General features: G+C 39.0%; 1 protein-coding gene across 4 annotated transcripts in view; it reads left to right on the top strand.

Annotated features, from left to right (window-relative positions):
- The first annotated feature begins 1719 nt into the window (after positions 1-1719).
- FOCAD (focadhesin) overlaps positions 1720-14299 on the top strand; it is a 158231-nt gene continuing 145651 nt past the window's right edge. For 2 of the 4 annotated variants that reach the window (XM_088130304.1, XM_007424948.4), the window contains exons 1-4: positions 1720-1808; positions 4721-4810; positions 6907-6981; positions 12202-12356. In XM_088130304.1, coding sequence (XP_087986430.1) covers positions 4754-4810; positions 6907-6981; positions 12202-12356 — 287 coding nt within the window. In that variant the 5' untranslated portion in view covers positions 1720-1808; positions 4721-4753. Of the gene's footprint in view, positions 1809-1844; positions 1960-1989; positions 2044-4720; positions 4811-6906; positions 6982-12201; positions 12357-14299 lie in introns of those variants that run through there. The other 2 variants (XM_088130302.1, XM_088130303.1) reach the window with 2 other exon arrangements.

The following is a 14299-nucleotide window of genomic DNA, read 5'->3' on the forward strand; positions in this document are numbered from 1 at the left end:
GTGCCTTCTTTAATTTAATATATTTATATTAAGCCATAATTTAGACAGAAGTGGCCCAGTCTCAGCATTAACTCTTGGTTACTTATTAACTCTTTGAAGGTGCCATGTCAGTTATATTCTTCTCAGGTTTGACAGGGGACTGTAAGTGAAGTTTCTAATCCCCAAATCTCTTCTGATAATTTTATTGCCTTACTGAATTATATTTACTTGGATTTTATGCTACCATTTTAAAGTTTTTGCTACTAGCACAATTGCTAATTTTAATCCCTAATCTTGTCACATATCTTATTAGCCCTTTGAGGTAGTCCAGACAAGAAGCACAACTATGATTACTAGCTCTGTCTTTATTGTAAGGTTGCATTAACAGAGTCTTGCAAGTGTGAAAGTACCCTTCCCTTCCTTCACTTCTACTTTCTTGAAAACTAGGGAAGGTCCTTTCTGAGACACTTTCACCACCACCCCTCCTTTGGACTCAAATTTCATTTATCAGATAGTTGTTGAAGTTTCTGCTCTTCCTCCTGCCTACCGAGATCATTCCCACATACTATTACACATCTGTAGCCAGAACAAGTATCTGAGTGTTCTCTGTTTTTAATTAAAATTCTTTGTGCATATTTCTCCTGACTATTCTGATATTGTTGATTCAGGTTTGGATATTTGCATATCAATTTCCTTTGAGCTGGTTAATGACTGCAATAAAGTATTTCAGATTTAGTATTATATGCACAGTTAGGAATGTTTCTCTAAAAGGAATGGACTCTATTATGTCCTCTGTTCATCTACAGATCTGGAATGAGGACTGAATAGAACATTTGGCTTCTAATTTCATAGAACTATGTTTTTAAGTCTACAATCCAATTTACCCCCAGCTATCTGAGAGTAAATGCTGAATGTAACTCACAGAGTCTCTATTCACACATTGTTCTAAGCCATGTAATGTGGTTTTCACATAACATGGTTACCATGTTGTATAAAAACCTAGCCACTGCAGTTTGTAAATCATGTTTTGTGTTGTGCAATCCCAGGCAATTGGGACTTTATTTGTAGTTTAATAAATCACGGATAAATGAATTATGGTTTAGCACAAAGTGTGAACAGATTGAAGCATCACCAAGGGAGAAAGATTTTGTTGTTAACTTATTATGAATATTTTTCCCAACTTTGGCATCACAGAAAATCTTTTTGTTTATCCAGGTATTTGACTTAGTAATATTGTTTGCTTTGTTATGTGTTTCAGTGCTAGTTCAGTATCTTTTCTTTGTGATGGGATTGCAATTTGAGGCTATTTTTATTTTATTGGGATTTTTAAAACTGCATTTGTATAGTGCTTTATTTTAATTGTATTTCTGATATCTCTGATATCAAGGATAAATAATTGTTTTAATAAAACAGAATAAATGACATTTTAAACACTAATTACAATCCCAGTATTCAACATGTTTTAAATAAAATTAGTGTGGTTTGGAGGGTGGGTTAATATTTATTGTGCTTATGTTATTTTGTAGGTATGGGTTTAATAAGCAGCAACAAAAAAAAGTGAAAAATCAGTAATATTAGATTTAAAAACAGACTACAGATATTTGATAGTCACCAACACTTCAGTACCCTTGGCGCAACTACATGAAACCAATCTTCTTACAGTACTCGTAATACGTCAGCTCCTCTTTCCGGGCATGCTCAGAAGCAACAACGTAGCCAACTTGCCCTTTTGTGACAGAGCGAGCAATCGCTACTGAGTCTGCGCTGTATAACACGTCGCCGTGGGACGTTGCTGCGGGATTTGACAGAGGAATCTCTAGTGAAGTCAGGTGAGCGCCTGTTTCGGCTTTAAGAGGTTCCTTTCGGTTTGGATCGCTTGCTTCGAACGTTGGCAATCGTAGTCTTCCAATAATGGAAACAGTAGAACGGCCTCTGCAGAGTTAGTGGGTGCGCAGGGCTATTGAATCGTGCAATAGGAAAGTAATTTAAACTTTTTTATGTCTTTCATAGATAGTCTTCTGGATTAAGTTGATGCATCCCACGTTTTAAGAAGGAAACATGCAGGTCTGATTTCCTAACTCGGGCACTGTAGCTTATTCTAAGGCAAGCTTCCCCAAGCTGAAGTCCTTCATGAGTTGGAGTCTAATCTTTATAATTTCCATGTAGAATGGCTTGGCTGTCTGGTGATGATGGTGTTGCAGCCCACCATTTCTAAAAAAGCTGCAGTAGAGGCCTATGGTTTGATCCAGTATAACCCTCTGCTGAGATTAGTGATGGTTTAGCAGTTCACTACTGGGGAAATTCCAGCTACAGATTCCTTGTATTGAACAGAAGGTTGGACTACATGACTTTCAAAGTCCTCTGTAACTCCCTTCGTGTTGCTTTTTTAAATGCTTAATTAAAGTGGTTTATATAAAATTTGAAATTAATTTAAAACCACTATGACATGAATAACATGAATTATATAACAAACCTAAACAGCTGCAAGAACAGAGCTTTGGTCTATTTATTAAAAAAAGGTAGGAAGAAGTTCACAGTATTAGGTCAAAGCTTGATATCAAGCCAGTGTTGCTTCAGCTTGGTTCTAGAGTGTTAGAGGCAGTCCCTGCTAACTTGGCACCAAGTACTCTTGTGGACAGGCTGTACACTTAGTAGAGAAGCCAAAAGGTGGTGGTTAAGCAGGTATAAGAGGAGCAGACCAGTGGATGTTGGCCCCATCCTCAGTGCCATTGAATGCACCTGGTCCCTTAGTTCCAAACTTGCTGCGCCAAGATGAAGCAGTGCTCCTGATTGTGCAGTAAACTGCTGTATTCTTCAGTTAATACATGTGGAATCTCACTATCTTTGACTCATGGGTAGAGTTCAGCTGGTGCAAATGCTTTTAAGTGATTAAATCCCTCATTCGTGAGTCTGTGAACGTTTCATATACATGTCAAATAACATTTTGAACAAATAATTGCATGGCAGAATACTCACCTCTGCTCATCTGGTTTTTCATACTGGAAAAATGTAATGCCTTTGCTAGTGTTACTGGAGCAATAGGGTTGACAACTCTCAGCATGAAGATACTATATGTTTGCTGGTATGTGGCATAATTGAAAAATAGAGCAATATTACCAGAAAGTTAAAAAAACAAAACAAAACAAGAGTTGATATAACTTTATGTGGAATACAATAACCCAAGCAGTTCAGGCAAAAAAATCTGAGTAGATTAAGAGAAGGATTCAGAAATTTGACAATTTACTCATCGTTCTTGCCAGCAGAGTAACTGTAAACAAATAAGGTAGTTAATACCTTATTCAGCTGGTAAAAAATCAGTACAGATTGTTTTTTTTTTCCAGAAAGCAGCTTGTTAATAAGGCATTTCAGTAAGCAGCTAACTGTCTGCTGGCCCATGTCCAGCTGCTCTTAAGGCTTTTTTGTAGTATACTGTATTGTATGGTTAAGGGGTTGGGCCGAGGGTGGGAAATATAGTTTCAAGTCCATGTGTAACCATTGTGATTGCTAAGTGGGTTCAGTAGTTGTCTCTGAGCAGCTGTATCCCAAAATAGTTGTCAGGGTAAAATGAGGAATGGCTCCTGTGTGATCCCTTCTTGATCACCTAGATAAAGGTTTAAATATAAAATAATAAATAAACAAATTAGCAATTCTTTAAGTTGAAAAATCTTACTACATTCTTCTTATTATACTTTTTAGCAAAAACAATTACTGTTCTCAGTTGTTTGTTTCCAACAAAATGAACATTTAGATGTTTGGCAGCAGTGTAGAAGATCATTGTTGGGGCAGCCAGACTATGCTTCCAAGACTGCTTAAAAAAAGATCTGCCAGCAGCTCTCCATATACAGCTGTACATATGAGTGCTCCCTCCAAGTGGTTCAGAGAATGGTTCATACTCAATATTAAGCAAGAGCTTTTAAAGCTATGGTTTATTTAACAAGCCATAAGGTCATTGGTTATGTTCATATACGATGGTCAGACAAATGGTGTGGCATCTCCCTTCTGGTCCTTTTGAGCTTCAGTGTATGTGCTATGTTCACAGCAACATATGGCCAGTACTGGAAACATGTCTTTCGTTTCTGCAATACATTTATAGCACTCTTCCTCAAACTGGTGCCCCCAGATGTTTTGCACCATGATGTGAATGTCATCTACTCAGCAGCATCCTAGGAATTTTGAGAATGGGAATCCAATACATTAGGAGGGTGCCAGGAAAATAAAGGGTGCCATAGACTAAAATGGAGCAGCTCTCTTTAAATATTGCAGGCCAAGTACACTCAAGCATTCAAGAAGGTTGACAAAATTGTTGAGAGCTTCTGAGAGACATAATAACTCAAGCTGCATATTCCAAAATAATACTAACCATTCTTTGGCTTATGTCAGGAATATTGAAAGGATATGCAAGAATGCTACAACTGGGAAATCACAGCACATAGCTATAACATATAACATATAAAAGAAACTGGCTCCTTTCACAATAATATAGCCATTTATATCTGTTTCAGACCTCTAAGTGTGCTTAACTGTGAGTGCTCTCAATTTAAGAAGGTTATTGTTTAGACCTTTGTGGACCTTCAATTAAATAGCTGTTAGTTTGATTTAGGCTTAGTGCAAATGTATAAACCCAAAATTTTCATTTGTTCACCATGATTTATGGTGTAGCCACTATGGCTTATTCAGCAAAGTGTGAAACCCAATCCGTGGTGATGTTGACACTTTATATCTATTTTTATTGTTTTTTCAGAAGCTTAATGGTTTGTAGATTAATCAAACAACAATGTCTGAAGAAATTAGAAAAAGGCTTGATTTTCCTAACACACTTATACAGTCACAGGTAAGAAAGCTTCTATCTGGTATGTGGTGTCTGTGGTGTCTGTGCATGAATATATAAATACATGCACACACACACACTTGTATCTGTTGAAAAATGAATTATTTACATGAAACCCCTGGGGGAGATCATCCAGAGTTTTGAGTGGGGTGTCTTCAGGATGATGACACCCAGTTTTGTTGCTCCTTACCATCCACTTTCAAGGAAGTATTTGATACCCTGGAATATTGCTAAAGTACCATAATGTCCCTTTCTGAGCTATTGAATTTGATTACAGTTATCCATGCTATTTTAGGTTATACTGGTATAAATAAAAAGCTGCATTTATTGTGTGTCTCTTTTGAATTATAAAAGAGAAAAAAACACTTATTTTCAAATTCCTAATTTAAGACTACATTTTACTAGATGGCTGCATCCAGCCAATGTTGGCTGGTTTTAAAAACATTAAGCAGGGCAGAACAGATTTGTATTTGAATGGGAGACCACCAAAAATACCAGGACTATCAGATAGACTGGGAAGTTAAAAAAAATCCCAGTAGGTGATAGTGGGAAACTGCTTCCATATTGTTACCAAGAAAATTTCATGGAACTCTCCTAGAAGTCACCAGGAGTTGAGTTTGACTTGCAGAAGACTCTCTAGAGTATATGGTGCTGTACTTTGCTAATTCTTCCACACAGAAGTATGAAATAGATTCTGTTGGATCAGACTTGTAGTCTTTCTGTTGCATCATTCTAGTTTTCATAATGGTCATCTGGCAGCTGAAGCACAATAATAGTGAATTGCCAGGTAAGCTCCTAACCAAGAACATGTGATCTCTTGGCCAAGAGATGGCACTATATCAGGTTCCTTTAAGCTGTTTGCTTGGTTTCCACACTGAGAGAACAATAGTTATGCTGTTGTGTGGTTTGTTTTAATTAGTTTGATATGTGAGACCAGCCATTATGTCAATGAAGAAGCATTCTTAAGAGGAGATACAGGTTGATGTCAGGCCATGTTATTCCTTCTGCTGGCTTATTGATCATGAGTTCATCATTTATCAAAACATATTCCTATGGAAATTTTGTGGAGTCATTTTATATGCTAAAGTAAATATGTTAACTGTAGAACTGTTCATTTTTCAAGTATTAGTACTGTTCTTGCAAGTACTTTTTCACCTGGACTTTTTAAAAAAATAGGTCCCTGCCTGAATCCATTGGGTCAAATTGGGCGTCTTGTGATCTTTGAATTGGTGCTGTACTACAGCTTTGCACCACTGGCTTCATTAGTTTACTCTCTTGGGATTAAAGAACTGTCTGGAGGGCCACAGGAGGCCCACATCTACTCAAGGAAGTTGCCTGCATAAATGTGTTTCTAGTAGGCACATGACACATATATGTATATTGCAAGCAGTGTGTTATGTCTTCATATATCTATCATATCTCCACATACTACCTGTCTGACATAATGATTGACATTTTGCTAAATAAGAAAATAAGAAATTCTTCAAATTTAGAAGGTGAAAAACTCAATCATTCCTTCCTATTAGGTGCAAAGAAAAAAGATAAAATGTTTATAAGTGCCTCTGAAGTGCTTTCTTGTAAGGAATCCTGTTTTCCTAGTAGATTCACTAAATTCTTTGCTTAAGGAAGTATATAAGTCATCTGGCTATTTGTCCATTTACTCTGTAATAATGACAGGTCACAGAATCTCATAGGCAGAACTTTTTTTCTATTACCAGGAACAGTTACAAAATCTCTTTCTAAATGAGGTTGAGGACCTTCTACATATACCTAACTCCCAAGCAAAGGCCCATCTGCTAATACTGTTTTTGCTATGCCCATTCAGGCAGTAAGTTCTGGTCCATCTGCACTGATAATCTAAATGGTTGTGGGTGGCCATATTTTTAGGAGCACTGAGACATTACATCTTAGGATTCTTTGCCAAGGTAAAGAGAATGTCAGGTTGCCACTACTGAATTGTGGATGACCAATTATTTTTCCCCCAATATAACCTTGGCCTTCATTTTGTTGATTACCTAGTATAGTAGTTGGGGTGGTAGGATGTGGTTGCTGCTAGCTGCAATAAAGATAATAGTTTAGTGATTTATGTTTATTCACAGGCTGTGGGCCATCTTACTGCTGCAGTGCTAAAAGAAAATGTTTTATCTAACAAGATCAGCCAGTCCAGTAACCAGGTTTGTGTCTTTGCTTTCATTTTTCTTTCCCCCATTGCCCTGACAACTGCTTTTGTGGTGCAACATGATTGAAAATCAATTCTGGTAACTTTAAATTTTCATAACTAGAGGATAATACTTCACCAAGAAAAAAAACACATTGAAATGGTGTATGAAATATCAAACTGTCTAATGATAATGATACATTGTCTGGAGTGGGTAGATCCATGCACACCATGAATGCAGTAAGATTTTGTGAGCCAAGGAAGACTTTGAACTGCTTTCTGGGCTACTGGTATTTCTCTTACTGATAAACGTGCAAGCTGTTTTTTACAATTATGATGGAATTTCAGCTCTTTGTTATAACCCTTATCAAGGATTAAGGGAACCTACAGGTAGTCCTCGTTTAACAACCATTTGTTCAGCGACTATTCAAAGTTATGACAGTGCTGAACGAATGGTACTTTTGCCTGGTTCTTGAAGTTATGGCTGTTGCAATGCCCCTGCGGTCATGTAATCAAAATTCAGGTGCTTGGCAACCCACCCACATTTTCAACCACGGGGTGCACTTCAACTTCCCCCAACCCACCTATCCCTTCCCCCCATCTCTGCCCTTTTGGCCGCCCCGCACTCCGCTGCCCCGCCACCCCCAGCTGACCTTCGCTGTCTTCTTCCTCCCACTGCTGATGAGGTGCACCTGGCCTGGCCCTTTGCGAGTGCAGCTGGGCTGGGGATGTCTGCTGCCGGGGGTGGGAGGGTGCACAAGTGGCTGCTGCTGACCAGCACAAGCACAGTTGGACCGGGGGTGGCAGCTGCTGGGGGCAGGAGGGCATGCAAGCTGCCCTGTGCTCCACTGCCCCTGCCACTCCCCACTCACCTTCGCTGTCTTCTTCCTCCTGCTACTGGAGGACGAGGCATCAGGAAGGCTGTGTGCAACTTCAGGGGGTGGCAGTTGCTTCATGAGGGGAAAGACTGGGCGTGTCCCATCAGCAGCAGGAGGAAAAGGACAGCAAAGGTGAGCTGGGGTGGCGGAGTGCAGGGCGGCTTGTGTATCCTCTTGCCCCCAGCGGCAGCTATCCCTTGGCTGGGTGCACTCGCACCAGGCCTTGGCAGCTACTTACCTGCCCGTTGGCCTGCTTGTGAGTTGCCTGGGACTCGTGATTTCCTGCCATCTTCCCCATTGAATTTGCTTGTTGGAAGCTGGCAGGAAGTTGCAAGGAGGTCCTCGCTTAATGACCGACAATTCTCACCTAATGATGCCAATGGTGATTGCCAGGATTGCCATTGCTGAGCGATGCATTCATGTGACCTTATGCTCTATGCATCACTTGGTGATGGAAATTCTGGTCCCAATTACTCTCATTAACCAAGGACTACCTGTACTGCTAACTAGAACTTTCAGCATCCGTTCAATCAATTCAATTTTATTGCAGCCTTAGCCAGCAAATGAAACAAAGCAAAAGAAAAGGAAAAGAGTAAGTAAATAAATAACTAATAGGCATAGACAGCAATCTGTTTTATCTTCCACAATTGGCTGAGAGATGCTGAGATTTGTAAAAGTCTGTGATATGATGGAAAAAGATTTGTAAAAGATTTGCAAAGTCTGGCCACAGATTGCCTGTTCCTGATACAGATTTTCCTATTCTGTTATTTTTTTCCCAAGGTTTACAGGTAGTTCCTTGTTTAAGAACAAGTTCTGTTCTCAAGGTCTGTCTTTAAGTTGAATTTGTATGTAAGCTGGAACAATATTATTCTATAATACTGTAAAATACTGTAGTATTGTGTAGCAAGCTTGAATCATTGTGTATTCAACTCAAAGGCTCCATTCTTAACTGTGGGTCATCTGTAACCCGGGCGTTCTTAACCTGGGGACTACCTGTACTTTGGGTAATAGTTCATTAGATTAAATTGGAATAAAACTTACATTTCTGAACTTAAATTCAGAATTGATGGAGCTAAGACTTTGTCATAACTTTATTTACTTATTGCTTGATTACATTTATATCCGGCTTTCATTCAGGAGCCCAAGGCAATGTACATAGCACTCCTTCCTGTTTCTCTCCTCGACAACCCTGTGAGATAGCTAGAACTAAGAGAGCATGACTGACCTAAAGTTATCCCCTGAACGTCCATAGCTGACAGTGGACTAGGATCTGAGTCTTCCTAGCGCCAGTGTAACCCTTTAACCACTATGCCTCTTTACATCTCCTTTTTTGTTCTCCCAGCATTGCTTTCATGAAGTTTATAATGTTGATTAAAACATAAGTGCGCAGCTGAAAGTGAAATAATGAGCTTATCATGGACTTTTTCTTCTGTTAATTGTGTATGTATGTTTTGGTGGGCATTGTACTACATAAGCAGATTTTTGAAAAATGACTACCGACATGTAAAAGTGTAGCAAATTCTGTATATCATTCTCAAAAGTCTGAAAATATATACAGAATATTTTTAAAGAATGAATAATGGATGACAAATGTATTGTTATCATTCCATAAACTAGTTTGGAGAATTAAGGTGGAAGAGTCGTGGTAGTCATCCTTTGTTTGTACATTTTTGTGTTTGTGCTTTCAGCCATTTCTAAATAGGAAAGGAAGGCAGGAGAGTTCTGTAGGTGTCTGCAGTTTTAAAAATACTAAAGCAATTTCTGTGATAAAATCCTCTACCTTCTTAAAGTTGTTTAGATATTTAGCTTAAATGGTATTGGACAAGATATGCAAAACTCTCAATTTTGTTGACTTGAGATTGTTGAATCATGGAATGGACAAAAATCTCTGTCTACTAGATACCATTTCTGAGCATTAAATGGAAACATGCTTTCTTTTATTAAGAAGGGTAGAAATTTTGTCCTCTCACAGAATATTTGTCATGGTGAGCAGTTTCATATCATGAAATAGACTTTTTAAATTATGGCCCATTCTACATGAGGTGTGTAAAAATTAAAATGGACTTGGTTTCCCTTAGGAACTTCAGTCCATAACCAGACATGCTTGCAACCCATTGACTGATTTAAATGCCTAGGTGCAGTTAAGCATTTTTTAGCTATTACAAAAAACAAAACAAAACAGTCAAATAGTAAAATTACAATAGGAGAACTATCAGCCACCTCAGAATTAAGTTACAGATTTTGATTAAATCAAAATTAAATATCAATCCTAGTAAACTCAAAGCAAACTGTAAAATTATAAAACAACCCTTCCTCAAAAGATTCTTCTGCTTCCAGAAACTTATATAATCTTCTAAATGCAAAGAAACAGGAACAAAACCATGTTATCTTTGTGAGATACTTTCATAATTATGAGGTCAGTCCTGAAAATGCCCTGTTCCTCTTATACAGTGGGGCAAAAAAGTATTTAGTCAGCCACCAATTGTGCAAGTTCTCCCACTTAAAAAGATGAGAGAGGCCTGTAATTTTCATCATAGGTATACCTCAACTATGAGAGACAAAATGAGAAAAAAAATCCAGAAAATCACATTGTCTGATTTTTAAAGAATTTATTTGCAAATCATGGTGGAAAATAAGTATTTGGTCACCTACAAACAAGCAAGATGTCTGGCTCTCACAGACCTGTAACTACTTCTTTAAGAGGCTCCTCTGTCCTCCACTCGTTACCTGTAGTAATGGCACCTGTTTGACCTTGTTATCAGTATAAAAGACACCTGTCCACAACCTCAAACAGTCACACTCCAAACTCCACTATGGCCAAGACCAAAGAGCTGTTGAAGGACACCAGAAACAAAATTGTAGACCTGCACCAGTCTGGGAAGACTGAATCTGCAATAGGCAAGCAGCTTGGTGTGAAGAAATCAACTGTGGGAGCAATAATTAGAAAATGGAAGACATACAAGGCCACTGATAATCTCCCTCGATCTGGGGCTCCATGCAAGATCTTACCCCGTGGGGTCAAAATGATCACAAGAATGGTGAGCAAAAATCCCAGAACCACACGGGGGGACCTAGTGAATGACCTGCAGAGAGCTGGGACCAAAGTAACAAAGGCTACCATCAGTAACACACTATGCTGCCAGGGACTCAAATCCTGCAGTGCCAGATGTGTCCCCCTGCTTAAGCCAGTACATGTCCGGGCCTGTCTGAAGTTTGCTAGAGAGCATTTGGATGATCCAGAAGAGGATTGGGAGAATGTCATATGGTCAGATGGAACCAAAGTAGAACGTTTTGGTCTCAACTCATCGTGTTTGGAGGAGAGAGAATGCTGAGTTGCATCCAAAGAACACCATACCTACTGTGAAGCATGGGGGTGGAAACATCATGCTTTGGGGCTGTTTTTCTGCAAAGGGACCAGGATGACTGATCCGTGTAAAGGAAAGAATGAATGGGGCCATGTATCGTGAGATTTTGAGTGAACACCACCTTCCATCAGCAAGGGCATTGAAGATGAAACGTGGCTGGGCCTTTCAGCATGACAATGATCCCAAACACACCGCCCGGGCAACGAAGGAGTGGCTTCGTAAGAAGCATTTCAAGGTCCTGGAGTGGCCTAGCCAGTCTCCAGATCTCAACCCCATGGAAAACCTTGGGAGGGAGTTGAAAGTCCATGTTGCCCAGCGACGGCCCCAAAACATCACTGCTCTAGAGGAGATCTGCATGGAGGAATGGGCCAAAATACCAGCAACAGTGTGTGAAAACCTTGTGAAGACTTACAGAAAACGTTTGACCTCTGTCATTGCCAACAAAGGATATATAACAAAGTATTGATATTGACCAAATACTTATTTCCCACCATGATTTGCAAATAAATTCTTTAAAAATCAGACAATGTGATTTTCTGGATTTTTTCCCCCATTTTGTTTCTCATAGTTGAGGTATACCTATGATGAAAATTACAGGCCTCTCTCATCTTTTTAAGTGGGAGAACTTGCACAATTGGTGGCTGACTAAATACTTTTTTGCCCCACTGTATATTATTTACTTCCCATACTGTCCTTGGAGAGATTTTTGATATTCAGCCATGCTCCAATGTCTTATACAACTAGCAAAAGCAGGACTCTTCCATCTCAACAGTTTCCTGCATCAAATTGATAAATTTTACTTAGTCATGAGTTCAGGAAGCCATCTGAGGTAAATTAATTCAGCAAGTGGCAAGTGAAGAAAGAGCTAAATATTCTTTCTCTGTTTTTGGTTAGACACCAATTGAAGGAGAATAGCTGTGAGAACAATAATTGAATTTATGAGTCATCAGTCCTGATTAACTGAGCTTATTTCTCCCCTCTCTTTGATTCCAGACCCCGGCGTTAAACTTGCTCTGGGAAAAATCCTGCAGTGACAATATGGTTGTCCGGACAGCCTGTTGTGAAGCCCTGGTGATGCTTGTTAAACAAAATCATGCAGAGTTTGCCTATATTCTTAACACAGCACTCAGCCTCATTCCTTCAGCCAGGTGATGGTCATTTATTTTAATTGAAAATCAACTGTTTTTACTTTGTAGTTCAGAGTGAGTGGGAATACTATGGCGGTGGTGCCATCTTGTAGAAGAATGTGGGGTTGACCCTGGGGAAGACATGAGAGAGCCATTAATGGAGGAAGGAAAGAATGAGCCATTAAGGGAGAAAAGATTATATAGTCCTGAGATAGAGGAAAGCATGAGAATAATGCAAAGTAACCCTACCTTGGTTTTGCATCATATTAGATGCAACAGAGGGAAACTTGGACAGGTTTTCAAGTTTCTGTTATTCTACCTTATTACAACAAAGAGCATTCTGGGAATCCCTGCTATGTCTGCTGCTTGACCTGACCTACCTCACAGGGCTGACACCAACGTTCGCTTCTGTTCTAACGTCCCTCATTTCTAAGTGTGCAAATGCTCAGTAGTGATGGGGCTTCAGAGTTGAGGTCTGTTCCCTAACCTCTGGACTACACAGTCTCTCCATTTTCTTGCCTTTCAATGATTCCCTCTGTAGGTCTTGGGCCTGGGTAAAATAACTGAGGCATCCTTACAATGCTTTTCCTCCAAGGAACTTGACAGGCATGTAACAGTTTCCTGAGCAGCTCATAATGCTCAAAAGCGTTCTCAGCTTCACTTAAACATTTTGCTGTTGTGAACAGAAATATTACCAGACCCTTTTTTTGTTTTTTTGCCATTTTCTTTTTCTTTTGAGATCTAAGCAATCTTATTGAATTGACTATGGATTTAGCACATTCAGTGCTTGTGATGTATTTGCTCAGCCCAAACCCAAACAGGACTTTTGTGGAAATTTGCCAAAACTAAACATGTTCTTTGATGTTCTGCCTTTTCTCTTGTATTCTTAAATTGGAGTTAGATATATGATGGAGCAGAGTAGTGTAGCAAAAAATAAATAGGTAAACGATGAAAAGAACAATTGCAATGACGCTCAAGCTTAATTACCTACAGGTTTCTGCTCTTTGCATAGAGGTTGTTTTATTGCTCAAGGCCAGTAATTTGGTTTTCCACCTGTACTGTATTATAAGGTCATTGACCCCAGAGTCAGAGATTCCATGATTTCTACCACCAAAACACATTTTTGCCTGTTCTTGCTTTCACACAATTACATTTTGAACTGATTTTTTCAGGCCTTGCTTCAACTAGTAAAAGCAATACATCCCTCTCCCCCTCAAACCCAGCACAGTGAGACAGTAATCTCTTTTTTAAATGCTATCAAAAAACCTCTGTTAAACGCTAGCTGTGTACTGCCAAAATACAGTACATCAGAGTAAGACTTAAAAATATAACCTGGTAATCCAAGCTTCTGAAGAAATGGGTTTATATAACTAGATGACAAACTCATAAATTCTTGCTGTGGTTGATCTGTATAGAATGTAATGGCCATATAGTAACTCAGTAGCTTCCAAAAACCATGGGAAGCTGTGGAATGTAAATTAAAAAAAAAAAAAAAGGAATCCCAGGACATCTCATTATCTTCATGCAAAACCTATATGCAGGTCAGGAAGCCACAGTATGAACAGAACATGACAAAACAGACTGGCTTCAGGTTAGCATAAGAGTGAGGCAAAGTGTAGAGGACAGAGGGAATGAATTAACTATAAAGAATCCTTCCTGTGGGAAAATGCTTTTGTTTTGAAACATAATAGTATAGAATTTTAAAAATTGGACACTAGAGGGAACTAGAGGGAACTAAAGATTACAATTAGGGAGAATATCACTTAAACTTGATTTACAATTACAGAATGAAGCAAAATATTTTAACATTGGACTTATTGAAGGATACTTTTGAACAATGGACCCAGAAGTTAATTTTAAAAGTGTCTGCCTCTATAGATAGACTGTGTCTAAAAGATGTTATGGAAGAGGAGCAAGTTCTGCCTGATAAGAGTGAGACTGAGTTGAAAGTGGGTTACCCATTA

The sequence above is a fragment of the Python bivittatus genome, unplaced genomic scaffold (assembly GCF_059951505.1).
Source record: "Python bivittatus isolate LINGU-HERP-01145 unplaced genomic scaffold, Pbiv_v1 ctg000850_np1212, whole genome shotgun sequence".
Lineage (NCBI taxonomy): Eukaryota > Metazoa > Chordata > Lepidosauria > Squamata > Pythonidae > Python > Python bivittatus.